The sequence below is a fragment of the Thunnus thynnus genome, chromosome 3 (genome assembly GCF_963924715.1).
Source record: "Thunnus thynnus chromosome 3, fThuThy2.1, whole genome shotgun sequence".
In the NCBI taxonomy this organism is placed as follows: domain Eukaryota; kingdom Metazoa; phylum Chordata; class Actinopteri; order Scombriformes; family Scombridae; genus Thunnus; species Thunnus thynnus.
In genome coordinates, this window is record NC_089519.1 from 37,963,394 (window position 1) to 37,991,130 (window position 27,737).

Consider the following 27,737-nt stretch of genomic DNA (forward strand, 5'->3'; position numbering starts at 1 on the left):
AAGACATGATTTTGTTTTACAATAAATCACACAGAAACAGTTTTCACACAGGCCCTTACATCATCAAAGTGTTTACACTGTTCCTGTCTTAAAGATCTGGTATTCTGACTTTTTTGTACTTATTTTTATAAATACTGAGTCTATTTTAAACATATCTGTGACATTTTATTCAACGAAAGTTGTTTAGATTTCTCTAAATCCATCTTTTCTTACAGCCCAGATTCCTTTCTGTCCTCCAGCAGGCTGTTTCTGAAGCTATTTACATAAAATCTGCATTATTAATGAACATGTACTCCATTTGGCTGGAGGTATGGCCCCCACCTTCACCCCCAGCCAATGACCTAATAACCTAATGAATAATGCAGCATGTTTACCTGGCGCAATGTCTGCAGCTGGAGACTTAAAATAGTACATAAATGAAGGGAGGAACCTGCTGCTGCACAGTTGAGACTCAACAGGATGTTTCAGAATGGTGAGATCATGTCTAAGTTTCATTATTTCAAACTTAGCTGGAGGTCGCTAGCTTAGCTTTAGCACACTTCCAGTGTCCTGGTTTGCTCATCATCTGGCTGCGATGAAAACTGTGACTACAGACGTTACGTACACACTCAGTGTGACAAAGGACTTTGTTCGGTTGTGTATTAGAGTAGTTTAGTCACTCAGTTGCCAATCAGCTCCCTTGCTGTTGGTGGCTGGCGGGATCGGCCAATCAGCACTCTTGTGATTAGCACTGCACACACTTGATTATGCTGCCAGCTGCAGTGGAGAGTGCATGAGAGAGAGACTGCAGCTGAATAAATATATTGTAAATAGTTGCCACTCATTACCCATGTAATGTAAAATGTAAGTGCTCACATATTCTCATAATCGTACTCTGGCTGTAACTCTGTGCATGTTAGGATTCACAGTGATGTCATGATTATTATTGAAGTGCCTTATGATTGCGGTGGTCTCAGGCTGAAGTGTATGTGGCCTTGTAATACTAGTTACTAGTGACTTGAAGAGAGAATCCCAGCATCCCTGCATTCTTGCTGATGCACCACAGTGGTCACCTACTTCCAACCAGCCACAGTTACAGTTTGAGCTATCAGTCCTCCATTACATTCAGTATAGCACTCGGCAGTGGTAAGCTCGTGCTAAAGCTTCCAGCTGATTTGATTTGACTTTCTTTTTGTGAGGTAGTAACAAGTACCACCTTACCACCACTCGCTCTGCAGCTGGGAATTTCAAAATTTCAAATAACTTTAAAAAGAGAGAGGAGATAGAAACCATCACCTTAATCCATCCCAAATCTGTTTTTTCTTGTCTTCCACAATACCAGCCTTTTAAACAAAAAATAATATTGATCAATTCAACCTAAATTCCTGGAGACGGATGTCTTATAAGATCAGTAGATTAATAAAATGCTCAAATTAAACGTATTTTAATCTTCCAATAATCAACAACAGATAAACAAGAACAATGTGACTCTGGTTCAATATATAACTGGTTTATTTTCTAATAACATCTCATTTACAAAAACTGTGGAATCATATTTCTACAAAGTAAAATTATTGGTACATTTGTTTGAAAAAAAACCCATATATACATGTGTGTAGAATCAGGTTTTAGTGGATATACATACTTATTTATATGACAACATTTTCAGATTGCGAAGTAAAAAAAAAAGAAAACTAAAATCTTGGAAACATATTTGATGTCTCGCAGCATTTAGAATCATGGACACACATTACATTCACTAAAGCAAAACAACTGGAGATGTTTCCTGGAGTAGATTAATATGACTAATAAAAAGTGTGTTTGTCATCAGTGTTTCTCTACACAGGAGGAGACTCTTCCTCCTACAGTGAGCACAGAGACATTGAGGAACCAGACAATATCCAGAACCCAGCATACAGAGGTTCAGTGAATGTGATGTTGAAGGTGTGGAGGTGGATCAGTGTGTCAGAGGAGACTCTGTAGAAGAACAGAGTGCCAGCAGGACAGTCCACATACACTGCTACTCTGTTAGAGACAGAGGAGGAGGAGGAGGAGGAGGAGGAGGTGGAGGGGAGGTCTTTTTTCCTGTTATTGTGCCAGATAGAGTAACCATCATCATCAGAGCACCTCAGACTCCAGGAGAGATTATTCCCTCCAAACAAGCAGTCATTACTGTCTCCTTTCCTTCTGATTCCTCTGTAACTCACTGATATATAAACCAATCCACTCCACTCGACCTCCCAGTAACAGCGACCAGTCAGACCATCTCTACACAGCAGCTGATAATAGACATCAAATCTCTCTGGATGTTCAGGATATGGCTGCTCCTCTGTCACTGCTGTCACCTCCCTGTTGTTGTCAGACAGTTTGAGGTATTTGTGTGCTGTGTTTGTGTCCAGTGTGAGTTCACAGACATCTGATGTAGAGAACAAAACACAATACAGCAGCAGTTTATCATCAAACACACCTGATGGTTTACTTGTTGATTTATTAACAGACTCACTGTTAATTAGAAATAAACTTTATAATAACTCATCTTTTTGGATCTTCTTTCAAACTGAGAATGTAATGCAGATAATCAAGCTTTTGATTTAAACTTCTTTAACATGTGCTGCCTTGTTTTCATGAATCAAAGTAAACACACACTTACACTTCCTCAGACCAGGTTTCAGCCTCTGCTCCCCACAATGATCCACCCTGGAGGAAGAAACAAAGTCAGAATGAACCTTCAGAAGTTTCCTCATCAATGATCTTCATAAAAATTCACTCAGAACCAACATTAAGACAAAACAGCTGGATTTATAAACACATAAAAGCAGCTTCAGCATGTTTGGATTCTGTGAAGAAGCATCAGAGCTGACCGACCTCAGAGGTCTGCAGGGTTCAAACTGGATCACATCATCCCTGATCACACTACCTGTTGCCTTATTCTCTTATTTAATTTAACTAATTCACTCTCAGAACAACTGGACTCTGAATCACTGGATATTCTGGTTCATCTTGGGAATTTTCAATGAAGAAACATAAAAAGTTTTTTCTGCACCATCACTATGCTCAGCTGCACTCTGGTCCAATGTAAACTCATCATTTCAAAAGTCTATCTATCTATATCTGGATAAAATCCAGATCAGTCATCATGTCATCATGTCAAATATTTTTTTAAGCACTGGGGACTGTTTTTTATTTTGGGTTAGGGTAGGGACATACAAGTTTAAATGGTTGCATTTTGTATTTATTTTAAAGACTTTTTCTTTTCAGAATATGTGTTACTGCTGTCTGGTGATGCTGATATGATGAAGTTCAGGATGGGATGTTGAAGCCAGGACCATGTGAGGCTGATATCTGGTGCAGTCCCTGCGGGACACACAGCTGCTTCACCAGCTCTGCCTTCAGCTACAGCTCTGCACCAACCGGAGATCAGAGATTCAGCTCCATGAAGACATGAACTGAGTGTCTCAAGTGTAAATGAGATCGTTGTTCTGAGGTGACACATGATTCATATCTTCTTTTACATCCTGTTTTAAAGTTATTTGTAACAGAGCTTCATGATTCTGATTTTAAAAAATATATGAAATATATTTCTCTTAGAACTACATTCAGTAATATTTTTAATTGTGGACATGTCAATTCCATTCCAGTCTGCGGACTTCTAACTCTTGGGATTTTTAACAGTGTCAATAATTTCTTTTTCATCTGTTCCCCTTATAAACATAGATTCTTTCCACATTATCTCTGCTACCAGTCTTTGCAATCTCCCTAGCCAAACCAGGACCAAACAAAAAATATGATTAAACGAGTTCATGTCATTAATAGTTGTGTTATTCTTTGTCAGGAAATGGGTTAGCCTGCCTTCCCAGATTTATTTTTATTAATGGCATTTAATACTTTCATGTAAACATAGCACAAACAGTAAGGAAATTTGTGTTTGGTAGATTATTTCTTTGTTGCCCCCAGGTGCTGCCAGGAGGCCTGCCATGACTGCCCTTCACCGTCAGGCCTGTTTGCGCTGGTGTTGGCAACACGTGCATTGGAACCTGAACATGTGGAGGAACGTTATGTTCAGTGATGAGTCCAGATTCTGCCTGCAGTTGGATCGTAGGGTCAAATTGTGGAGAAGACGCGGAGATCACTATGCTGATTGCTGCACCGATAGAGTAACATCTTTTGGTGGAGGCAGTGTGATGGTGAGACTACCTCCAGAATTTGGGAGTGGAGAGGATGGAATGGCCTGCCAGCAGTCCTGACCTCAACCCCATTGAACACTTGTGGGATCAGCTTGGGCGTGCTGTTCATGCCAGAGTGACCAACACAACCACGTTGGCTGACTTGTGACAAATGCTGGTTGAAGAATGGGATACCATCCCACAGCAGTGTGACCAGGCTGGTGACCAGCATGAGGAGGAGGTGCCAGGCTGTTGTGGCTGTGTATGGTTCTTCCACACGCTACTGAGGCTCCTGTTTGTTAAATGAATAAATATTTAAATTACCAATATGTCTTGTTTCTTCAAACTTCAATCATCCAATCCACCAAACACCAAACAATGTCAATGGCAGAATAAGCTGTTTGGCATTGGCAGAGAAGATTTGGCAAATTTTTCATCGGCACAAGCGACATACTCAGCTCTGTTCCTCACAAATGTGGCACTATTTAAAAGGGAAATAAATAGGCTTTTCAACGGTATAATATTTATTGCCAAGAAGCATTGTTACAACAAAGAAATAATCTACCAAACACAAATTTCCTTACTTTTTGTGCTATGTTTATTTTGAATATAGTTTTTGTTGTCCTCCAGTAGTTTAGTGTAGTAGTCCTTTTTGCTGCTTCTCATAATTTTTGTCGGTTTGTCTTTATGTTTTATATGTGTGTTCAGCTTCTTTTGTTCTTTTCTTTAAATATTATATAATAATTTTTTGTATAATAATTTTTTCTTCTTGCATGTGTTTAGTACTCCCTTAGTACTACATCTTCCACATAGACTTTATTCTAGTCTTGTTTCATTAGGTCTTCTTTAAAGGAAATAATAGACCCTTGTGTTTTGTGTCTAATTGTTTTGAAGGTTTTAACATCTTTCTTGGCCCTAGTACAGCCCTGTATGATTGTAAAGACTGGCAGATGACCACTTGTGTCATTTATTAGTGGTCCACTTACTACTTTCTTATCAATAAAATTGGTGAATATATTGTCAATTAGTGTAGCACTCTGTGTTGTGATTCTAATTGGCTGTGTAATTGAGGGATATAGATTTATACTGTACATTGAATTGATGAAGTCTGTAGTAGGGGTGGGCCTGAATCCAAATATGTTATTCGGCAAAGCACAAATAGTGGGTTTTTATGAACATTTATTTTGTATAAATATTTTTAAAATTATTTGTTTTTGGGAAAAAAAAACAAAAAACATGTTAAATACCAGCACGCAGGTCGGTTACATTGCTATCTCAGTCTCTCTCCTCTGCTCCGTTGTTACGTTTATCAGCAGGTCTTAACGAGGGCAGTCACATCCACCTGCTACATGATGCAGGTTTCCTTATTTGGACATCACTCCCAAGCAAAGTGCTCTCAAGGGACTCTCCATAACCTGTTGTTCCCTTTCTCCTTTTCACAAAGTTAAGTTGTAAAAAATAGGCAATAAGTGAAAAGTGCAAAGCAGGAATTGCCTTTTAAGGTTTAAGCTCAGTAGTCAGCGCAGTCATCTATGATCTGGGAGACTCGAGTTCAGGATCTGGTGTGGGGACCTCCTTCGTAAGATAGTTTGTTCATAAACACTTATTTTAACACTTTAATATCCTAAAATTAAAAGCGTAATAAAAACAAAAACTGTATTCTTACACCTATTTCCACTTTTATTCAAATACAAATACAAATAATTTTGCTGCCACAACAAAGTCTTCAGCAAGTAAGTATTTAAATCCCAGCAGACAAAAAACATTTTCTCATTATTAATGTCGTTATACAGTTCCAATAACATTTCGCTAAATGTGTTGATACAAGATCCTGGTTTTCTGTATACACAGCTTATTATCCATCTGAGTTTCTACTGTGTATTCTCCATAATCAGATAAACATAAACAGATTTACTTTTATAGTTTTTATCAAAATATAAAGCTTTTGTTTGAGTACTGTTAGTAAAAAACATCTCGTATCCCTAAATTTCGACCACATCAGTTTGCTCCTTACTAAGCCAAGTCTCAGATATCCCTATTGCTGTGAACTTCTTGTCCAGAAGTCTTAAACAGTGCAACAGTGCAAACAGTTTTTACATTTCTTTTAAACTGTTCTGTTTGCAATGACTGTGTGTATTATTGGAGAAATTATTTTCAGGGTCAATATCATTTTCCATATCTTGTGATTTATGTTCAGTGTATTTGAAAGTTTTCAAGTCCAGTTTTTCCTATTCTGTAGCTGAATGACCTCTGTCTGAACTTGCCATGGGTGTATTTAGTGTTTTCAGTTAATCACTATTTAAGTTTTCCATTACCTTGTTGTGTTGCTCTCCCTGGATTTATTCATCAAACTTATCCAGTTCATTGAAGTTCCTGATGATGAGAGCTTTCCCTGCCTCTGGTGTTGATCCATTCAGCTTAATGAATATTTTGCAACTTTCTTGTCCAAGTTGCCTGGATCTTGTTTTGTTTTTTTAATATGCGGGCTCTCCTTGCGATGTCTGGGTTCTTTGTGGTGAGATGTTTGTTGATGTACACATCAGTCCCCTTTAGTTTCTTTCCTTGTCTGAGGAGCTTGTACTTTTTCTTTCTGTTGGTGAAGCTGATGATTATGGCTGGTGTTGCAGTTTTGTTTTTGTTGGGCAGTGTGTGACAAGCTTCGATGTCACTGCTTTCAACAGAAATGCCCTTGCTGTCCAAGAAGCCAACCACCTCGGAAGCATCAACCTTATGTCTGGCAGTGGTACCCTCGGGGGCCGAAACTGCCCCAGGGTAGAACTGGTGTCTGGTCTTCAGGCCACTGATAATAAGATCATTAATCCGGGAGTACTGCTCCAGGGGTCCGTTTCACAAAGCAGGCTCAACAAACTCTAAGTCTAATCCTGAACTCTGAGTTGATCTACTCTGAGATAGGAAACTCTGAGTTTCCAGTTCCAGAACAGCTGATTTGAGTCAGTTTAATCAACTTGGAGTAGTTTCACCTGGAGTTAAGTGCATGCACCACAACAATAAAAAGCCAGCATTAATGGAGCCCCGATTCAACAAGTCACCATGGCAACGGGGAAGAGGATGGCTGCGTTTTTCACCCCACTAGCACTAGAAATCTTAATGCGCTCATACGGCAAGTTTGAACACGTTTTCAGAGAGAAGTGCAACACCGCTGCAGCTGCAAAAGAGAGAGAGACGGCGTGGGAGAACATTGCTGCTCGGGTCAATGTGTAAGTTTAAATGTAGTCCTTTGCAATCACAATAATATTACAGGGGAAAACTGCTTGAATGGTCGCCTATTAATTTATTTCATTTAGGTGCAATCCCGCGGGGGAGAAGCGCACTTGGCAGCAGTTTAGGATAAAATATAAAAACATTGTTCAAACAGGTGAGACCTCGGCATAATCTCATGGGGGTACCTCATTGTGATCATGTCTTACATTGTAAAGTAAATATTAAGTGGCTGTTTGACTTTGCAGTTGTTTTATCCCCAACATAATGCTGGTTTCACACACATAAATGTCCTCTCATCTATATCATGTTCTGTTAAATAATTAAGCCTATTTAAACTAACACAGACTTCTACTCAGCCAACAGAAAGAAGGCAGATGCCCGTAAAACGGGTGGTGGTCCAGCACCGCCACCTCTAACGGAGGCAGAGGAGCTGGCCCTAAGCTCAAAAAGATAATTGTCTGGAAATGCTAGAACATCTATGCGCGGTCTGATAACCATCTCCTGACAAATATTTAATTCTCTGCGCAGTAATGCTGCACCTTCATCCACGGGATCGTTATCAAAAGGACATGCCATGTTAGTGAAAAAAGTCGCCACCTACTGTGACACTTTATCCTCTGTAACTTTGGTTCAGGATCTCTTATACTCGCTCTGACTTTTAGGTTGAAACATTTAAAGAGTTGCCTTTCAAATGAAGGGTTGAAGAACAGTAACCTTTATATTCTGGGTACATTATTTTGTGCGCAAAAATGGGGGTGCCTGGTAAGAGGTCAATATTCTATACATTAAAAAAACACACTAGCAGACAGAAATGCATGTTGCTAACAAATGTGTGACTCAGCAGTCCTCAGCTTGTCAGTGTGACAGAGAAACAGTGTGTGAGCTCTTGTCTGTTCATACCTGAGAGTGTCCAGCCTGCAGTGTGGATCCTTCAGCAGCTTCACTCCTGAGGCTCCTGGATGATTGTAGCTCACATCCAGCTCTCTCAGATGGGAGGGGTTGGATCTCAGAGCTGAGGCCAGAGAAGCACAGCTTTCCTCTGTGATCAGACAGCCCGACAAGCTGCATGAAAATAAACACATACACAGACACACTAGTCAACTAAATAATACATTTGTCTTAAGAAAACAACATCATCCACAACATCTTTTGTAAGAATCTTAGTGAAGTCCCACAGATTATAGACAATAATATTAACCAATGTGTAAATGTTGAAAATGGGAATCCTGACCTGAGAATTTCCAGTGTACAGTTTGGACTCTCCAGTCCAGCAGAGAGCAGTTTCACTCCTGAATCATGCAGGTCATTGTCACTCAGCTCTAGCTCTCTCAGACTAGAGGACCGGGAGCTGAGAACTGAGGACAGAGCGTCACAGCTTCGCTTTGACAGATTACAGTCACTCAACCTGAGGGAGAGCTAGTGATTAAGACAAACACTGACACAGTTTCTGTTGTTTACAAGGTAAAAAGCATGATGCAGCTTCAACATGATCTAACCACAGCTGCTGAATCATATCTGATTGAATGTGAATGTATTACATTATTATGAAAAGATGAATGACACAAATGCAATTAAAGAAATTAAGGGGTCCTTGTTGGTGGTACTCTCTTTCTCTCCATGAACTGCTGTGATGGCAGCATGACTGACATTTGACATCATGCTGTTGTACAAACATCAGCATGATAAGAACTACTTAAAATGACCATCTTTGGGAAAAATTTATTTGATGTGTACTTTGATTTTTTTCATTTGGCTCATGTCCCATCCACTAACATGGAGGGGGTGGGACTTATGATAAGATGTTTTAGCTTCACTTTTGGGGGGCTGTCATGATGTCCATCTTTATATACAGTCAAAGATACTGTCAGTAGCTGTCTTAACTATAGCAAATATCTACCCTTAGAGTTAACTCTGACAGACTGCATCCTTCATGGCTGATAGTATTAACCGTTCCAAATATAGATGTTATTTTTATGGACAGCTGGTCACATGCACATACACATATTTATCATTTGTTGATGCATTTTAGGGAGAAATTGGGGACCCCCTTTTTTCTTCAGAACTGCCTTAAGTCTTCATGGCATTGATTCAACAAGGTGCTGGAAACATTCTTCAGAGATTTTGGTCCATATAGACATGAGAGCATCACATAGTTGCTGCAGATTTGTTGGCTGCACGTCCATGATGCAAATCTTCTGTTCCACCACATCCCAAAGGTGCTCTACTGGATTGAGATCTGGTGACTGTGGAGGCCATTTGAGTACAGTGAACTCGTTGCCATGTTCAAGAAACCAATTTGAGATGATTTGAGCTTTGTGACATGGCACGTTATTCTGCTGGAAGTAGCCATTAAAAGACAGGTACACTGTGGTCATAAAGGGATGGAAATGATCAGCAACAAGGCTATGGCGCTTAAACAATGCTCAATTAGGTTATGCCTGACTTCCATCAACATATTGACTGTGCTACAGGAATAAACAGTCTGGATAACTGTTATGCGCAATTCAAAAACATATACAAAGCAGAATCACTACCTGCATTCGGGAAGTGTGACCATGCGGCCATCTTGCTAAGGTTAAAGTATGTAAACAAACTATGACGCATGCCTGCAGTGACGCAAGAAGTGAAATGGTCAGGCCAATCAGAGGCCACCCTACAATCTGCACTACAGAGTTGATGAACCGGCAGTCTGAGGCTGTAAATAACATTCCTGAAGACACCTGTAAGTAAACCTGATTGTTTATTCCTGAGGTCATTAATTCCCACATGGATGACAATGGTTGAGGGAGATGAGTTTTGATCCAGCAGTTGAGGGACTTTGGAGTCTATATCCTGTACTCTGGCATCTGAGTAGCAGAAGGTGTTAGACGCAGGCAAGGTGATGTGTCGAACCATGGATGAGCCGACTCCAAGAATCCAAGTACGTTATATGGCAAAGCACAAATACTGGGTTTTTACCACAAATATTTAAAAAATTATTTGTTATCGGGAAGAAAAAAAAACATGTTAAATACCAGAACGCGGGTTAGTTACATCGCTATCTTGGTCTTTCTCCTCTGCTCCGCTGTTACGTATATCAGCAGATCTCAATGAGGGGAGTCACAGCCACCTTCTACATGCACATTTCCTAATCTGGACATCACTGCTGGAGTTGGGGGTGTTCCCCAGAGATAAAGCTGAGCTACTGACACATGCGAAGTACTCCCAGGGGACTCTCAATAACCTGTTGTTCCCCTTCTCCTTTCCACAAAGTTGTAAATAGGCAATAAATGAAAAATGCAAAGCAAGAATCACCTTTGAAGTTCTTCCCTACACGTTACACGGTGTGCTGTCTGTGTGTTATGGGTGTAGGTAGGTACAGGTAATAGGTAATAGGTAGAGGTTGGTCTGCAATGAGTGAAGTTTTAGCTCAGTAGTCAGCGCAGTCGTCTATGATCTGGGAGACTCCAGTTTGGGACCCTGTGTGGGACCTCCTGACAAGTTTCTATTAACCTGACAAGTTTGATATGGCTGTGTAAAAATCATATAATGTAAAAAATATGGACGTGGCTACCATAACGTCACCCACTGATTTCTAGAGAGTGATTTTTAAGCTCAAAGTGGGCAGCTCCAGCTGTCGCCATCTTGGCAGTGCCTGACTCCGCCTAACTCCTGGTTAATCCAAAATGGGCAAAGAGGTGGAGCTAAGGCTAGTCAAATGAAGCCTGGTTGCTGACACAAGCCACCTAGCAGCTAGCGACCTGTCACTCAAAGCACCCATGTCCTTAATTATGCATAACTTTACGGCTTAATAAAATTTAAACGGATGAGTTTTCAAAAAACTCACCTCACAACTCACAGTTGTCATGAAAAGGGAAATATTTTGCACCAGGCTGTAAAGTGGGACATTTTAACATGGGGATCTATGGGGATTGACTTGCTTTTGGAACTTCAAGTGGCCATTCGAGGAACTGCAGTTTTTGGCACTTCTGCATGGGCTCCATTTTTCAGCCCTGGATGTTGCCGCTTGGTAACAATACTGGTGGTGGATAGGAGACTTACAGATGAAATTATTGCATTTATGCAAATGTATGTTTGACTTGATAAATGACTCTTATTCACAAAAGTTTTATTGCACTTACAGTAAGAAGTGTAGTTGTTGTGAAAATGTATTTCACTGTAATCATGAGGCCATATCACATATCATATGTTTCAAGCAATATAAAAAGTTGACCATACCATTTAATGTTTGAGGTATGACAGAGTGTTGCACAAAAGCATCACAGTATGATCTGACCTGAGAATCTCCAGTGTACAGTGTGGGTTCTCCAGTCCAGCAGAGAGCAAGTTCACTCCTGAATCCTGCAGTCTGTTTTCACTCAGATCCAGCTCTATCAGACTACAGGCCCGGGAACTGAGAACTGAAGACAAAGCATCACAGCTTCTCTCTGACAGATTACAGCATTTCAACCTGAGGAAGAGTTAGTGATAAAGACAAACACCATTTCTGTTGTTAACAAAGTAAAAAGAATTTAAAATATTAAAGTTGTCTTCTCTCTCTCTATAAATCATTAGAATCTTGGTCAATTAAGAGAATTTTAATCAAGTGATTGTTTTTATGATTTAAAAAAAATGGAAAACATTACACAAGATAAGTCATTACTTCAAAAATGAGAGTCACATCCTTTCGATCACAGTAATTTATACAAATATGCTTTGATCATCGATAGATGGTGAGATGCCCCCATGGCTTAGGGGTTAAGATGCCTACCATGTAATACAAAATCAGGCATAAAAAACATAAAATGCCCCAAAATTTTAAAAAAGAACTAGATTGTATGAGCTCATTTTGCATGTACATTCACCTGAAAAGGTATAATAACACTGACAAAACAATAATATTTCCATTAAACCAACTAATCAATTTGTTGACTAAAGCTTTACTTTCACTAGTTGGGAACAACTCTACACATGTGATACAGTTCGTATCTGCAGTTATCTGTGCACCTACAGAGCTTTGTTGGAGGCTTTGACCACTGGCAGCAGCCTCAGAAGAGCCTCCTCTGAAGCAGAGTATTTTTTCAGGTCAAACACATCCAGATCTTTTTCTGACGACAGTAAGATGAAGACCAGAGCTGACCACTGAGAAGGAGACAATTTATCTGTGGAGAGACGTGCTGAACTCAGGTACTGTTGGATCTCCTCCACTAGAGAACGATCATTCAGTTCATTCAGACAGTGGAACAGATTGATGCTTCTTTCTGAGGACAGATTCTCATTTATCTTCTCCTTAATGTACTCGACTGTTTCATGACTCGTCTGTGAGCTTCTTTTCTTTTTTAGTAGGCCTCGTAGGAGATTCTGATTGGTCTCCAGTGAAAGACCCAGGAAGAAGCGAAGGAACAAGTCCAGGTGTCCATTTGGACTCTGTAAGGCCTTGTCAATAACGAACCTGTGGAGCTCTCTCACAGACGTTTTGCTGAAAAACATTCGTACATGCTCACCGCAAGTTTGCCCTGGCTCAGACATGACATTTTTGTTTCTGTCAATGAGAGACTTCTCTACATAGAAAGCTGCCAAAAACTCCTGAATGCTCAGATGGACAAAGCTGAACATCTTGTCTTCATTCCCACGCTCCTCTTTAAAGATCTGTGTGAACACTCCAGAGCACACTGCAGCTCCACTGACATCAATGCCACTCTCTCTCAGGTCTTTCTCGTAGAAGATCAGGTTGCCCTTTTCCAGCTGGTGGAAAGCCAGTTTTGCTAATGATTTAATGTACTTAACACACTTTTCTGGGCCATATTTTTTTTCCGTCCGAAGAATCTGAAACATCAGGAATTTTGTGTACATCTCAGTCAGGGTCTTGGGCAGCCCTCCTCCCTCTCTGTTTTTCAACACATCCTCCAGAACTGTAGCAGTGATCCAGCAGAAGACTGGGATGTGGCACATGATGTGGAGGCTTCGTGATGTCTTGATGTGGGAGATGATTGTGTCCTGTGTGGCCTGCTGCTCATCTCTGAATTTCTTCCTGAAGTACTCCTCCTTCTGTTGGTCAGTGAACCCTCTGACCTCTGTTGCCATGTCAACAAAATCAGAATGGATCTGATTGGCTGCTGTAGGTCGTGTGGTTATCCAGAGGCGAGCACAGGGAAGCAGATTCTTCTTGATGAGGTTTGCCAGCAGTGCATCCACTGAGGTGGTCTCTGTAACATTAAAATCTTCATCCTGCTCTTCATTAGTAGAGCAGTCCAGATGAAGGCGGCTCTCATCCAGTCCATCAAACACAAACAGAAGTTTGTATTTACTCTTGTCATAGTTGGTGTTTCCTGATGACTGTAGAGTTGTAAAGATGTGATTAAGAGCATCCTCCTTGATATCTTTGGTCTCCCTGATACATTTATGAATGAGCTCGGCCAAACAAAACTTTTGCCCCATCAGTAAATTCAGCTGACGGAATGTGAAGGGGAAAATGAGATGCACATCTTGATTGGTTCTTCCTTCAGCCCAGTCCAACACAAACTTGTGCACAAGAAATGTTTTGCCAATTCCTGCAATTCCATTGGTCAGAACTGTTCTTATGGGTCTGTATTTTCCAGAAGGGTGTTTGAACATGTCACTGGGTTCAACTGATTTCTCTGTTTCTGTTGCCTTCCCTGCCATCTCAATCTGTAGGACCTCATGCTGTTTGTTGATGTGTATGTCACCCCCGGCTGTGATGTACAGCTCTGTGTAGATATCATCCAGACATTGCTCATCCTTCTTCTTTGCCAATCCTTCTTGTGCGCACATAAACTTGTTCTGGAAGTTTTCTCGAAGCCATTTTTGGTAATTTGAGATGGGTTGTGGCTCTGGTTCTGTGTGACACAAATAGAAAAGAAACATGCAAGATGCAGTCTTTTTCTCACAAGCAGCAGTAAAGGCATGACTTGTTTTTGTAGAATAACTAAAATGTTCAGTCAAACTGAATTTTTCTGTTATAGGTGACATGCATCCTACTCTTTAGCTTTGAACACATCATTCTCTTTTAGACACCCCAGCTTTACAACATTTACACAGAGGAGCTGCCTAGTACAACCAAAGCCCTTGACTGGTGACCACTGAGTAGCTGCTGGTGTTGTTGCCATCCACTGGTTCAAATGTCACAAACAGAAGTCCCTCAGTATGAACTATAGTCCAACATGCCATCACTGTTAGGTGTAAAAGTACAACTGAGTGTGTTTTCAAACCACATAGGTCAGTGCAGCAAAGCTTTCTGCCAGACAATTTAGACTGTCAGCTTCAAAAGTTCAAAAGTGTCAGTCAAGGATACCTTGACTTTTGTTTTAAAGGAGAGCATCAAACACTTTGTATGACTTCAATTTGTAGAAACTAATATTGCCAGAATGTGTAGTAGAACTGATGATTGACTAACTAATTCTGACCTCCCCTCACTTGTCCTTGATTAAAACCAGATCTGATTTTAAGGTGCTTCTATTGATTTATGATTAGGGGAGACCACAACTCTCTATTTGCCCTCCTTGTGTCTTATGTCTTGTCTTGTCCTGTCTTGTATGTTTGTTAACTTATACCCTGTTTATTCAGGAGACATGGCCAGCTGTAGCTCAGGTGTAAGAGCAGGTTGGCCATTGGTTGTAGGGTTGGTGTATTATATAATATTATCTATCTATCTATCTATCTATCTATCTATCTATCTATCTATCTATCTATCTATCTATCTATCTATAGGTGAGGAGGAAGAGGAGGTGAATGAAGAGGACGAAGGGGAGTCTGAATGGAGGCGTCTGTAGCATCACTGACATTCACTGAGATACAGAGAGAGAGATTAGGGGCTCTGTTTTCATGAATCAAGTGGCACGGTACAGTCAGATCTGCCTGAGGACGTGGCAACACTCTCTTTGTAATTTGTTGTCTTAGTTCACCTGGTGCACCTGTTTGGTATTTGGATACCAGGTGGTATCAGAAAGAATACATTATCACACGTTATAGCTGGGCATGTTAGAGGCTGTGACAGTCAAGCCCAGTCACATTTGTTTCTTTCATCCTCTTGACACAGGGTTTTTCCATTTCCTTGTCTGGCACATGCACAATACAGAAACACAGCTGCTTAACCTTTTTTTAAAAATTAAATTCATGTTTCTGGAGATGTTGAATATCTGATAACAATTGTTCTGTGCATAATGGTGCTCAATTTTATTTGACATCACAATGATCTAAACAATAACCATCTGCAGTCACTTGCACAAAATTTAACCAGCAGGTCTGCAGTGCATAATTGTGGTTTGACAGTGACATCTCTCTAACTAGAGACTGCAGATGGAACAAATACCTGCTGCCTTCAGGTGTCTGTAAAGATCATCACCAGAGTGAGGAAAACGCCAGTATATGTGATGAGCTGGTGTGGATAACAGATGCTGGTAAAAATGACACATTAATCTTTATTCTGTCTCCTGACATTAAACATGGAATGCATTTTTTCTTTGTGAGTTGGAGTCAGCTGATGGAAGAATGTATGACAGTGGTTCTCAAGCTTTTTTGGGCCAGCACCCCCTATCCATTATTAAGGTCCCTTACGGCTCCCCATCAATTAAAATGTACATGTTACATGCAGACTGGTAAAAATCACTCATTAATCTTTATTCAGTCTCCTGACATAACAGGTACTACAAGGAACTTTCATTTTGTGTTGATTTTAGTGGTCCCTGTGGACAAAAGCGGTAGTGTTTTCCCGGATTGAAGAGTGCATTTCCCATGAGCACTACCGCCTTGTATCATAAAGATATCATAAAGATATTGTGTCATGCCCAGCCCTCATGGGTTTACAAGACACCATAAATTACAACAAGCCAGGACCAGAGTACAACGTATATGTATTGTAAAAAAGAAAATCTTTCACCTTCAAATCTAGACACCATCATTTAATAGTACAGACCTTCTAATTTACTGTCAGAAGCTTAAGGTATATTACTGAAAAGTCTAAGTAAATACTAATTAAACAATATACTATACTATTTTTCTTTTTTAAACTCATGTGTCATGTGTCTATTAGTGGCTATGTAAGATTAATAATTGTAATATGATGATGATGAAGCAAAGTAAACTTTCTTTTAGTACCATTAGGTTACATGTAAGGCTACATTCACCCGGAATCTGACCCGGCAGGCATTTAGAATAACTATATAGAAATAGCCAATCTTCTCACTGATGTCTTATTTGCTTATGTAGGTCATATAGACGCATCAGAGGCATCATGAGACTGTTTCATAACTAGTTAAAAGTCCTTGTAGTAACTTTTAACATGGGATGCATTTTTTTGTGAGATTGTGTCAGCTGGTGGAAGAATGTAGGATGAAAATTAAACAGCCAACGGTAAAAAATGCCCCCCTATTTATTCAGCTGAGAATCGGTTAGACCTACTTTACTCTAGAGATCTTATTACAGGCCTGCAGATAAAATTAACAGCATAGATGGAATGTACGCAAGTTAATTACAAAACAGAAAATGAGGGCATTAATTTTTTTTTATGCTGTTTTATGGCTCTTTGTCCTCACTGTGGGACAGCAGGAAACATCCTGAAAAAAAGTTTCTAAACTGAGTGTTTTTCATCGATCTGCTGTTTTTCCTGCAAAAAAAATACAAATAACATTAAATAAAATCTATACGCGTTAATCATGGTAGACAGATGAAGGTCATCTGTGTGAATGTGGAAGTTCTTCAGTATTAAAACAAATAAATAACATGAACGTAGCGTTTCTGTCTGACCTCTGCAGTCTGGATGTGACAGATGGCATCTTGTGTGAACAAGTTAATATCTTGTTTGCATAAGATTGTTGCAGTTTCTGTCTTCCTGTGACTGACCTTCTGGTCCTGAGCTGCTGTCTGATAAACTCTGCAGCAGATCATTCCTGTTGATCTTCTGTAAAAGCTTCTTGGTCACCTCCACAGCTCCAGGAAGTTGGTAGGTCTGCACCATCAGATCCACAGTGTCCCGTCTCTCTGCCTTCTCCAGCTGGGATGCTTTGATGGCTTGGTGGCCTTCCAGACTTTCATCCTTTAGGAACCACTTGAAGTCCTCAAATTCCTTCTCTATCAAATCTTCCAGAGTGTTCAACAGGTCCTCCTTCATCTTCATTTCTCCCTGTTAAAATCAAAGAATATTTTCAACATGAAGGATTTGCCATTTCCACAAACACAAATCTACAGCCAGATTTTCACCCCCATTGTCATTGCAGCGCTTTGTGAATACACCTGTATCACCGCACGGGAGCCATGGCCTAGTATGTGCCCAGTCAAACGTCAGCAGCCAGTAAAGATGGCATAACATGAAATGAACTAACCTAAATGCAAATCAGTGTTGTGTCATGTAATGCACGAGGGCTGCGTGTTGGCCACAGTGAAGCAGACAAATCTCGCCGTGTGGTTGTAGACAAGCTCTTGGAGACCTGTGATATACTGTGTATTCAAGAGACATTCTTAGCTAAACAAGACTTGGAAAGACCATATCCTTTACATAAAGACTTTTACAGGGCTGGTGAGTCTACTACTGACCTTAGCAGCAAAGTAGTTCAAGGCAGAATTCCAGGTGGAGTCGCCATTTTATGGAATAAGAAATATGATCAGCTGGTCAATGTGGTTAGATTAGATGTTGATTGGGCTATTGGAGTAGAGTTTCATTGTAATGACAAGAAGTTTATCATTTTGAACATTTTTACACCTTATGAGTGTTACCAAAATGAAGGGGAATATCTCAATAGCTTGGCATGTGTGATGTCTTTTATTCATGACTGTGCCTCCACCTGCATCTATGTTGTTGGAGATATGAACGCTGATGTCTCTGATTTTAATTCTTTATTTGCTAATCACTTAATGCAGTTTTGTTCTATTGGTAAACGAAACAGCTTGGAGAACTACAGGCCTATAGCCTTAGCCAGCATATTATCCAAAGTGCTGGAGAGAACTCTACTAAATAGGCTGGAACAGTACACCCTGACTTCTGACAACCAGTTTGGCTTTAAACGTGAACATGGCACTGATGTACATTTTTGCTTTAAAGGAGATTTTAGATAAATATAATAGGCAAAATTCCATAATTTTTATGTGTTTTATTGATGCTTCTAAAGCCCTTGACTGTATAAACCATGAAAAACTATTTAATAAATTACATGAAAGAGGTGTTCCTAGATTTCTAGTTAGAATCCTGGTTTTCTGGTACGCTCATCAGACGATGCAGATATGATGGGGAAATTCTGCATCTGCTCCGTTCCATGTGAATAATGGAGCTTGACAAGGCAGTATTTTGTCTCCTTTCCTTTTTAACGTCTATGTTGATGATCTGTCACTGCAGTTGAAAAGATGTGGAACAGGGTGTATAGTTGGCAATTCTATCATTAACCACCTCATGTACGCAGATGATTTGGTGATTTTCTATCCATGTAGTGCTGGTCTTCAACAGTTGTTGAGGGTATGTTCACAATATGGTATAGATTTTGACATCAAATATAATGTAACTAGGAGTAATATTATGATAGTCAGAAGTAGAGAAGACAGAAAGTTAGTATTTCCTGATTTCTTCCTGTCTGGCATTGCCCTTAATGAGTGTAAAGAGGCTAAATATTTGGGCCATTATCTAACTAATGATTTATCAGATGACAAGGACATTTACAGGCAGTGTTGGAAGTTGTACGCACAAGCAAACATGTTGGCTCGTAAATTTAGTATGTGTTCAGTGACTGTGAAGATCTCTCTTTTTAAAGCTTTTTGTACCCCACTATATACGGCCCACCTGTGGCGGTGCTACAGAAAAGGCAGCATGCAGAGACTCACAGTGTCTTATAATGACAGTATGAGGCTGCTGCTTAAAGCTCTGAAAGCTAACAATATTGTTTCAGCTTTGATCAACCCTGAATTGAGTTCCGTCAGGTTCTTATCTAGACTGTGGAACCATTGGTGTTTTAGCCTAAATGCAAATTATTGTGGAATGCCTTTTGTTTTTGTTTTTTTGTAGTTGTGGTTTTTTTTAGATTGTTTATTAGTTTATTCTTTTTTTGTTTTAGTTTTATACTCTTTATACTCACTTTGTATTTTATTGTGCTATGGACCCTCCATGAGTTGTATCCTTAATAAAATTTGAATTGAAATTAATTGAATTGTGTTTAAATCTCTGATCCTGCCTGCTTCTCTTTTGGATTCTGCTGAATGCCAACTTGTTATCAACCTCTGCCTTCAGTCAAAAAGTTTTTTTATCTTACCTGCTCTGTTGTTGAGTCTTTCTTTTGAGTCCAAACATCACATACCAGAATCATTGGAAAATCATTGAGTTGGATTAACAAACAAGTAATGTCAGTAATGGAGGAACACAAGACTGAATGTGCAGTAAATGTAAAAAAACATTTGACAGGTGTGCTATAACCATGTATCACCAGCAGGGAGCACTGAAGCACCACTGCTTAGCTCTGCAAAAATGTACAATTTAATACTGTTAAAGCAGCAATAAGGTACCGCCAATCACTGAATCTAAATTCTGTGTGGGTTTATTATCAACAATATTAAAATGTGAACACCATCAAACCCACACAAAGCAACATTTAAACAATAATATATAATAAAAAATAACATATGACACATATTCCAGTACGCTAAAACAGACTACACAAAAAGTAGCTGAATGTGTCCCAAACCATCAACCAGCAGCACAGAACGGTTTGCTTAAATGAGATCGACCACTTCCTAAAACAGTGAAGAGATAGAAATGTATTTAACACTCACAGAGAAACAACAGCTGTCTTTTTCCTGACTGAAGTCTTGTTGATTGTAGATTCTCCTGCAGACTGAGAGAACTGAATCTGTGGAGTCTTCATGAGCCGTTGAGCAGAGCTGAGAGACACAACATGAAGAGTGATGAAGACCTCAAACAGGAACTAAACCTTCACATTTCCTCATGCAAGAGATAAAGAACATGATTAGTTAGTAGACCAGTATGTTGTGTTGCTACACCCATGAAATGTGGTTGTGAATAAGTGAGTTTAGTGATAAAGTGCTGCAGAAAAATAAAATCAAAACTAAAATTTGAAGCTCTGTACTGCAGTTTTTCCTTTATTAGGGCTCAAGCACCTAGCGGTTCACTCACACTCTCCATTCAAATATATGAGTATTTTTCTGTGTCCAGCTGCAGTTACTTATTGTCTCTACACACCTGACAGTACACATGTCAATCAAACTTTCACCAGGTCATGTGGGTTAAAATTCTTTCCTTTTCTAAAAATAAAATTGATGGAAATTAGGAAATTAATTTGTTTTACGCACAAATTCATCAAGAATTTTGTTTACTAATTAAAATTCAAGTGAATGGGCCCAAAACTTGCATGATTTTGATGACACAGGTGTGAGCGAGACAGACATGTCTCACCCTGCAGAAAATTCTCCTCCTCACACCGTTGAGATTTGATGTTTCGCCATGACAGAGGAAGTTGCTATAACTTTATTGTAAATGCTTCAGTCTGCACCAAACTTTACATGTTTGATAAGAGTCCCGGCCTGAACACGTCTACATGACAATATTCCATCAGTGATGCAAACTGGCTGAATAGAGCCCCCTACGCAAAGCAGCCCCAGCAGCAGGCAAAACAGTGGAAAAAGGAAGTGATGTTTATCTCCTTCTGCACTGTCTGAAAACAGCCCGGGTCTGAAGACATCTACATGCCCGTGACATAAGACCTTCGACTGCGCTGCGGCTTGACGTGTGTGGAGGCGCAAGGGCCCATTCATCGCTGCTTGCAGCTTTAATTTATATTTTGAGGATGACAGGTAAAACTTACCTAAGTTACTTTTGCTATAGTATTTGTATAAATTTAGGACCTTAAACCTTCAGTGAACTGATCATTAAAGCTTTTTCTGTGTTGTATTTAGTGAGCTACAAGGAGCAAGGGTGTGTTTGTCTGCTTTCATCTGATCACATCTGATCATCTGAGCTGAACAGATTCCTTCATCTGCCACAGTGAGAGCCACCAGTAAGTAACCAGTATCTAACCAGTATCAGCAGGAAAGAATGTTGTTCTAACACAGAAAAACTAGTTAAGTTTTGCAGAAGTGACACATCTATCATCTGTTTTATCTCTTTATATCATTTTAACCTTAAACTATATTTTTTATCATCAGTCACTGCTCCTGTGTTTTGTCCCTGTCAGATAAAAGATGAATACATATATGTAAAAATGTAATGTAGGTAAATGTATGTAATAAAGCCTAATACACAGTAAGATTCCACCACTTTATCATCCATATAGGAAATTCAAGTCTGGTGAGATGAACTAATGTACAACTCTTTTCCTCGCTCTGACTCTGTTCTGTCACTGCTATTTTATTAAGATAAATGTTCACACACATTAATGTTTCTACTTCAACTGGATTAAAATGGAGGCTCTGCCTTTTTATTTACCTGTTGCCATGGTGAATTGTAATATCAGAGCTCCACTGATGATGGCTCTTTTCATTCATCATGCACTCGCGTAACTCAGAGGTTAATGTTGTTAAAAAATGCTCTGTGACAGTCATAGAAACCATGTTTGTGCATCTGAACAGTATGTTCCTGTGTGTTAGAGAAACAAAGAACATCTGTTCATGCTGAAGCTTATCCTGCCATGTCTGTATGGGTGTAACCACACATACAGTAGTCACAACAACTCCTAGAGGTTGATGTGAAAGAGATGAAGGAGTATTCACCCCACTCTTCAGGTCTCACTCCTCTGCAGCAGCTTGTATGTCTGTATCAGTGTGAGTGAGCCACTCTGAACATTAAAGAAAGTGTAACAATATTTACTGAGAAATTGTTTCTTTTCTCATTGATGTCAAGTGCAAGAGGTGAATTGCCACGGCAACACAAAATGGACGTATAAGTTGTTATGGCAAACATGTTGCACACAGTGCCTCTTTTTTACAGAGCAGACACTGAGCAACATTAGCTTCAATTTGAAGAAGTGTCTTTGTCCATGCCCACAGATATGAATCTCTTCAGCTGTTCCACTTTATTCACCAGCAAATCTCTTAATATTTAAAACCAAAACAATGAGTTCAATCACTGTAAAAGGCTGATTGGAGCTGAGGGGAACTGCAGAGTCTGGTAATAATTTAGTGTGGGTTCATCACTACGTGCGACCTTTCACATCACATGTACAGTCCTCATCTGATCCTTTGTTAATATAAAAATATAAATTATACAGATATGGATTTCATGATTATTTCATCTCATTCTGTCGTTGCAGCTGAAATATCAGCTTGTCTAGTTAAAGCGTTTGCATACAGGCTCCCTGAGCTCCACAGCAACAGAGAAGCCCCTTAAACAATTCACACAAACATTTTATACTTTCAGCCTCCAACACAACCGTCAACACAAACACCTCATATACAATCACACTTCACTGTCTGCTACCTGTTTCCCAAATAATCAATAACAATTCCATATCGATGGCCAAAGCGCAAAACCTCGTATCTGCAGAATGATCTGATTGGCGGATTTCAGTTTGGATGATGAGAACAAGGAAGGTTTTGCTCATATTCAGTCTGTCTGCAAGATAATCAGGATAATCCCGCCCTTCATTGTGACAGAAAAGTCACACAATAAAACAAAAACACAACGCAGAGTCTCTGGATGTGTAGAGAGGCTGCAGCACGAATCACTGAACCTTCATCTCCAGTGGAAGGAATTCTGACCCGAGTATACTACAGTGTTATATTTACTACATCTTTTCACCTGAAAACAAACTGAATTTTATTTTTAATTTAATTTTAATTATTAACTTAATTTAGAGCATCGTTTTGTAGAACCTCTTCCAACTTGCACCAAGTGCAAAAGCTCCTATCTGCACTTTGCGATGCATTAATATCTATAACACATAATATAATAATATAGTCCACAAACAGTGTATTAAATATTGGGTATCCTTAACAAATAGCATTCTGCAAGAAAACAAGTTTTTTTTAGTTTTCTCAAAAAAGCGCATTTTTCAGATCGGAGGTTTTGCTCTTCGGCCGTCGATATATAATAATAATATCATGTCTGTCTTATACCGCTTCTTTCATTTAATTCCACTTTTCCAACAATCACTTCTTTAGAATCAGGATCACCGTATATCATACACTTCAAATAACTTTTTCTATTTTTTCTTTCCTACAAAATATCTTACTTAAAACAGAACAATGTGGTTACAGCATATAAAATATCATAGATAAGGTCAAGAATACATCATATTCTTTTAAAAACAAAATTAATCAATTAAATACACTTCTGCACTAAATTAATAATCATCAAAATATTAATACAATAAAATAATTTCTCCAACAATACACATCTAATATCGTTTTTTCCTCCACAGTGTCTTCTCACCAGTGCAACTGTTCACGACCTGCAGCTCAAATCATCTGCAACTTTATCAGACAGACGACAAAAGCTCCAATATTTTCTGTTGTTTTGATACTTTTCAAAATAATTTTCAAAAGGTTTTAATACTTTTGTCCTGCTGTTATAAAAAAATGAATCTTGAAGTTGCTCATTCTTTAAAAAATAAGTCTTAGCTTACAACATTTAATTATGACCTAAGTATCATTAGTACCAGAGGAACATACTCATTTATTTACCATTTTCTTTTGACATTTTATTTCCACAGATATAAACAACTTGTGGAAAATAATAATTTCAAATAAACTTCACAAGGGATGAACAGCAAGGACTGGTCAGACAAGACTGGAAAAATTCAACCTCACAAAAATACAGAGACAAAGAGAATTACGTAGACAATTGAAGACCACCAATATCAAAGGAGTTTATACTTGAGCTCAGATAAATGTGTTTATTAATTTATATTTAATAAAACTCACCAAGCAGAAACAGCATTCAGATTCAGGATTCAAAGTTCTTCAAATGTAGAAAGATGAACGATGCAGTTAAATTATTCCATCTTACACGTCAACTAAAAGTCGCCTTTGAGTTTCCAGATGAAGTTTCTGCTCTTTAGTCACAGAGAGGAAGATCCTGTTCTGATCTCAGCTTGCTCTTTCTTCTTCCTGTTGAATTTCCAGTCACCCTTAAAACGCTTACTTCTATCTCTCACTTCCACCCCCCTCCCTTGTGCTTAGTTTCCTCATTCAGGGAGAAAGGCATGAAGCATCAGACCTAATCATAACATAATTCACATGTATGGTGGGAGATGTGCTTCCTTCTGCTTAAGCAAGATTAACCTTCCTCAACTTAGTTATTACTACAATTATAGAAGCAAAAAATTAGAAAGTTAATTTAATTTTTATGCCCCCATCTCATCCTTGATAGATCAAAAGGTTTACCTGCCTGGTAAATGCAGCTCAAATCATCTGTGACTTTATCAGACAGACGACCAAAGCTCCAGTGTTTTCTGTTGTTTTGATACTTTTCAAAATAATTTTCAAAAAGGTTTTAATACTTTTGTCTGCTGTTAAAAAATACATCTTGAAGTTGCTTTGAAAATCGAGGGATTTTATTCTTATGTGTTTATATAAATGTTAGATAAATGTGTTTATTAATTTATATTTAATAAAACTCCCCAAGCAGGATTCAGAGTTCTTCAAATGTAGAAAGATGAACGATACAGTTAAATAATTTCATTTTACACGTCAACTAAAAGTTGTCGTTGAGTTTCCAGATGAAGTTTCTGCTCTTTAGTCACAGAGAGGAAGATGCTGTTCTGAGCTCAGCCTCTTCTTTCTTCTTCCTGTTGAGAAAGCTTACTTGCATCTTTCACAAACAACCACCTCTTGTCATCTTTCAGTTCTGTACACCCTGCTTAGTTTCCTCGTTCAGGGACAAAGGCACGAAGCATCAGACCACCTCTAAAAAGATATACAAGTATAATTCACATATAAGGTGGGAGGTGCCTCAGTGAGATAAACCTTCTTCAATTAGTTATTACTACAATTATAGAGGCAAAAAGTTAGAGAGTTCATCTAATTTTTAATTTGCAACATCTCATCCTTGATATGTCAAAAGTCAACTACAGCCAACTGTGAAAACCACACGACTGTTGCTAATAATGTGAAAGATCTGACTTCCCTTTTGCAGAGTGAAACTTTCTCTTGAGAATTGTCGCAAGCGTTTACCACACATGAAGAAATGTTAAGTACATGTTGTACTTCCTGTCTCTGTCACCTTATCATTATTGTTATGGGTCTATATTTCCTGTAAAAGCAAAGACAAACTTTATTTTCATTATGATTCTTGTCTGAGAGTCAACAGTGGAACATGCAGGGAGTTAACAGACATAAATACACATTAAATTGAGCAAAAATAGAGCAAATAAGACTTTATGAGCAACACTCAAAGTTAACAAACTTCTCGCTCATGAGGACTATGAGTGAAAAACAGAAGTACAGAAATCTCTTGTGTAAAATAATCAAAACTGTTCTAAACTTGTGTTCATGTAAAACCACATCAATCATGACTGAGAAACTTGGTTGTTTGGGTCTTTAAAGACACTTTGATTTGTATCTCCTCCTACATGATGCTACCAAGATGATTTGTGTTCCAGATTGTGTTTAATTCTGATCAACAGCACATAAGCTCATTATGATGACATGTACAGTGTTTGAGTCATTTACTAAGAGAGGCCCAATGCAGACGTTTGACATCTACAGATCAATTAGTTTTCATATGACTATAAAGTCATTAAAAAAATTATGCCAATTAGCATCAGTCCTTGCAAAGATCACACAGGAAATACTTCTAGTTAGTTTACTTTAACCGACTCTTAAATTTAAGAAGGAACTGAATATATTTATTCTCTAAAGAACAGGACACAGAAGTGCAGACAGACAGCCAAACTGAACAAATGATCCAACAAGACTGAACTCCAAACCAAGACTTGAATACTAACTGAACTAACAACAGATGGGGAACAGGTGACTAGACACAAGGGCAGGCTGGCAGTGATTGGCTGGGAAAGACACTGGGAGCAAGGCAGGGCTGACGAGGATAATGCGGGGCAGGTGTGAAGGGAAGAACACTGGCGATGTCTCAAGTCTCTTATTTGATCTGTCCTCGCTCCTCGCCTGAAGTTGTTCATGGTCCGCCATTTTGACAGGCGTCCCAAGTCCGTTATTCTGCTCTGAGGAGCGAAGAGACATGAGAGCAGCCTTCACAGAAGTCCTTTACCAGCCGACACGCCCCCTTATTGGATATCAGTTATTGATTGGACGCTGCAGCTGATCAGACTGATCTGATACATCACTGCAGTTTCATACCGAAGTGGAGACAGATTACAGATTAAATATAAGTGTATCACTACCAAGTTTTATGTTTTATATAATTAAAAATCTGTTAATTGTTGGCCTGATCAACAAAAGAACCATAAACAACTTTCTTCATGTATTAGAAAGATTTTTCTTTTCATGATCTGTTATTTCCTCCATTAAACTGTTTCTTCATTTATCGTCATTTCCATTCAGTCACATGTGAGGCTGAAAATTCCTGAGCGTTGGGTTTGATATGAGTTACACAATTTCCATTTTCCAGTGTTCAAAAGACACTCTGATCATATTCTGGGTTATTGAATAATGAATTCACCATCAGGATTATCAAAAAATACAGATGCAAATAATCAATAAATAGTATAAACATATTCTGCCAGTAGAAATGGTTCCTGTGTGTCTGAGCAGGACACAGTATAAATGCAGGTTTTTATTAAGGTGTTTGTTAAACATGTAACAAGCATCATCATCTTCCTCCTCTTCTTCGTCCTCCTGCTCCTCATCCTGTGTTACATGTTATTAATCAGTTCTATTCTTAATGAATTTAAAGGAGTAAACAGAACATTTATGTCTGTTTCCACTGTGTTTGTTAACGACGTCACAATTAAAAACCTTATAAAAACTGTCCCATTGAAGCTGGTTGCTGCTTTACAGTAGAGACAGTTTTTATTTTACTGACAGAGAAAGTAACTCACCAGCAGTCAGAGAACACGACAGAAACACCAAACTGACATAAACATGACTGGCTGCTAACTAGTAACTCAGGAGGCACAAAATAGAGAAATGAGAAGAACCTTGTGACTGTAGTAGTTACGTAAACAGTCTGGGCGGCGGTGCGCTCCTGCTAAAGCTTCCTGCAGATTTGATTTGACTTTCTGGTGTGACGTAGTAACAAGTAAAGTTTCTAATAACTTAAAAAGAGTAAAGAGATAATAACCATCACCCTAATCCATCTCAGAACTGTTTTTTCTTGTCTTCCACAATACCATGAAAGAAAAAATATAATTGGTCAATTCAAGCTAAATTCCTGGAGACGGATGTCTTATAAGATCAGTAGATTAGTAAAATACTAAAATTAAATATATTTTAACCTTCTAATAATCAACAGATAAACAAGAACAATGTGAC

The 27,737-nt window shown here is 38.9% G+C and overlaps 1 protein-coding gene across 1 annotated transcript; it reads right to left on the reverse strand.

Moving 5' to 3' along the window:
- Positions 1–1,485: 1,485 nt before the first annotated feature.
- LOC137180398 (NACHT, LRR and PYD domains-containing protein 3-like) lies at positions 1,486–24,405 on the reverse strand. The gene is made up of 9 exons (XM_067585740.1): positions 24,213–24,405; positions 20,109–20,216; positions 17,202–17,481; positions 12,355–14,200; positions 11,641–11,814; positions 8,596–8,769; positions 8,265–8,426; positions 2,630–2,676; positions 1,486–2,395 (listed from the first exon to the last, which is right to left on the reverse strand). The coding sequence occupies exons 3-9, from the start codon at positions 17,473–17,475 to the stop codon at positions 1,842–1,844; spliced, it is 3,231 nt and encodes a 1,076-aa protein (XP_067441841.1). The 5' UTR covers positions 17,476–17,481; positions 20,109–20,216; positions 24,213–24,405; the 3' UTR covers positions 1,486–1,841.
- Positions 24,406–27,737: the final 3,332 nt, after the last annotated feature.

Coding starts and splice junctions, on each gene's coding strand:
- LOC137180398 (XM_067585740.1), bottom strand. CDS start 17,475: ATGAAGATGAAGGAGGACCTGTTGAACACTCTGGAAGATTTGATAGAG. Junction 8,427..8,595: donor TGTACACTGGAAATTCTCAG/GTCAGGATTCCC, acceptor ATTTTCATGCAG/CTTGTCGGGCTGTCTGATCA. Junction 2,396..2,629: donor GAAACCTGGTCTGAGGAAGT/GTAAGTGTGTGT, acceptor TCTCTACATCAG/ATGTCTGTGAACTCACACTG.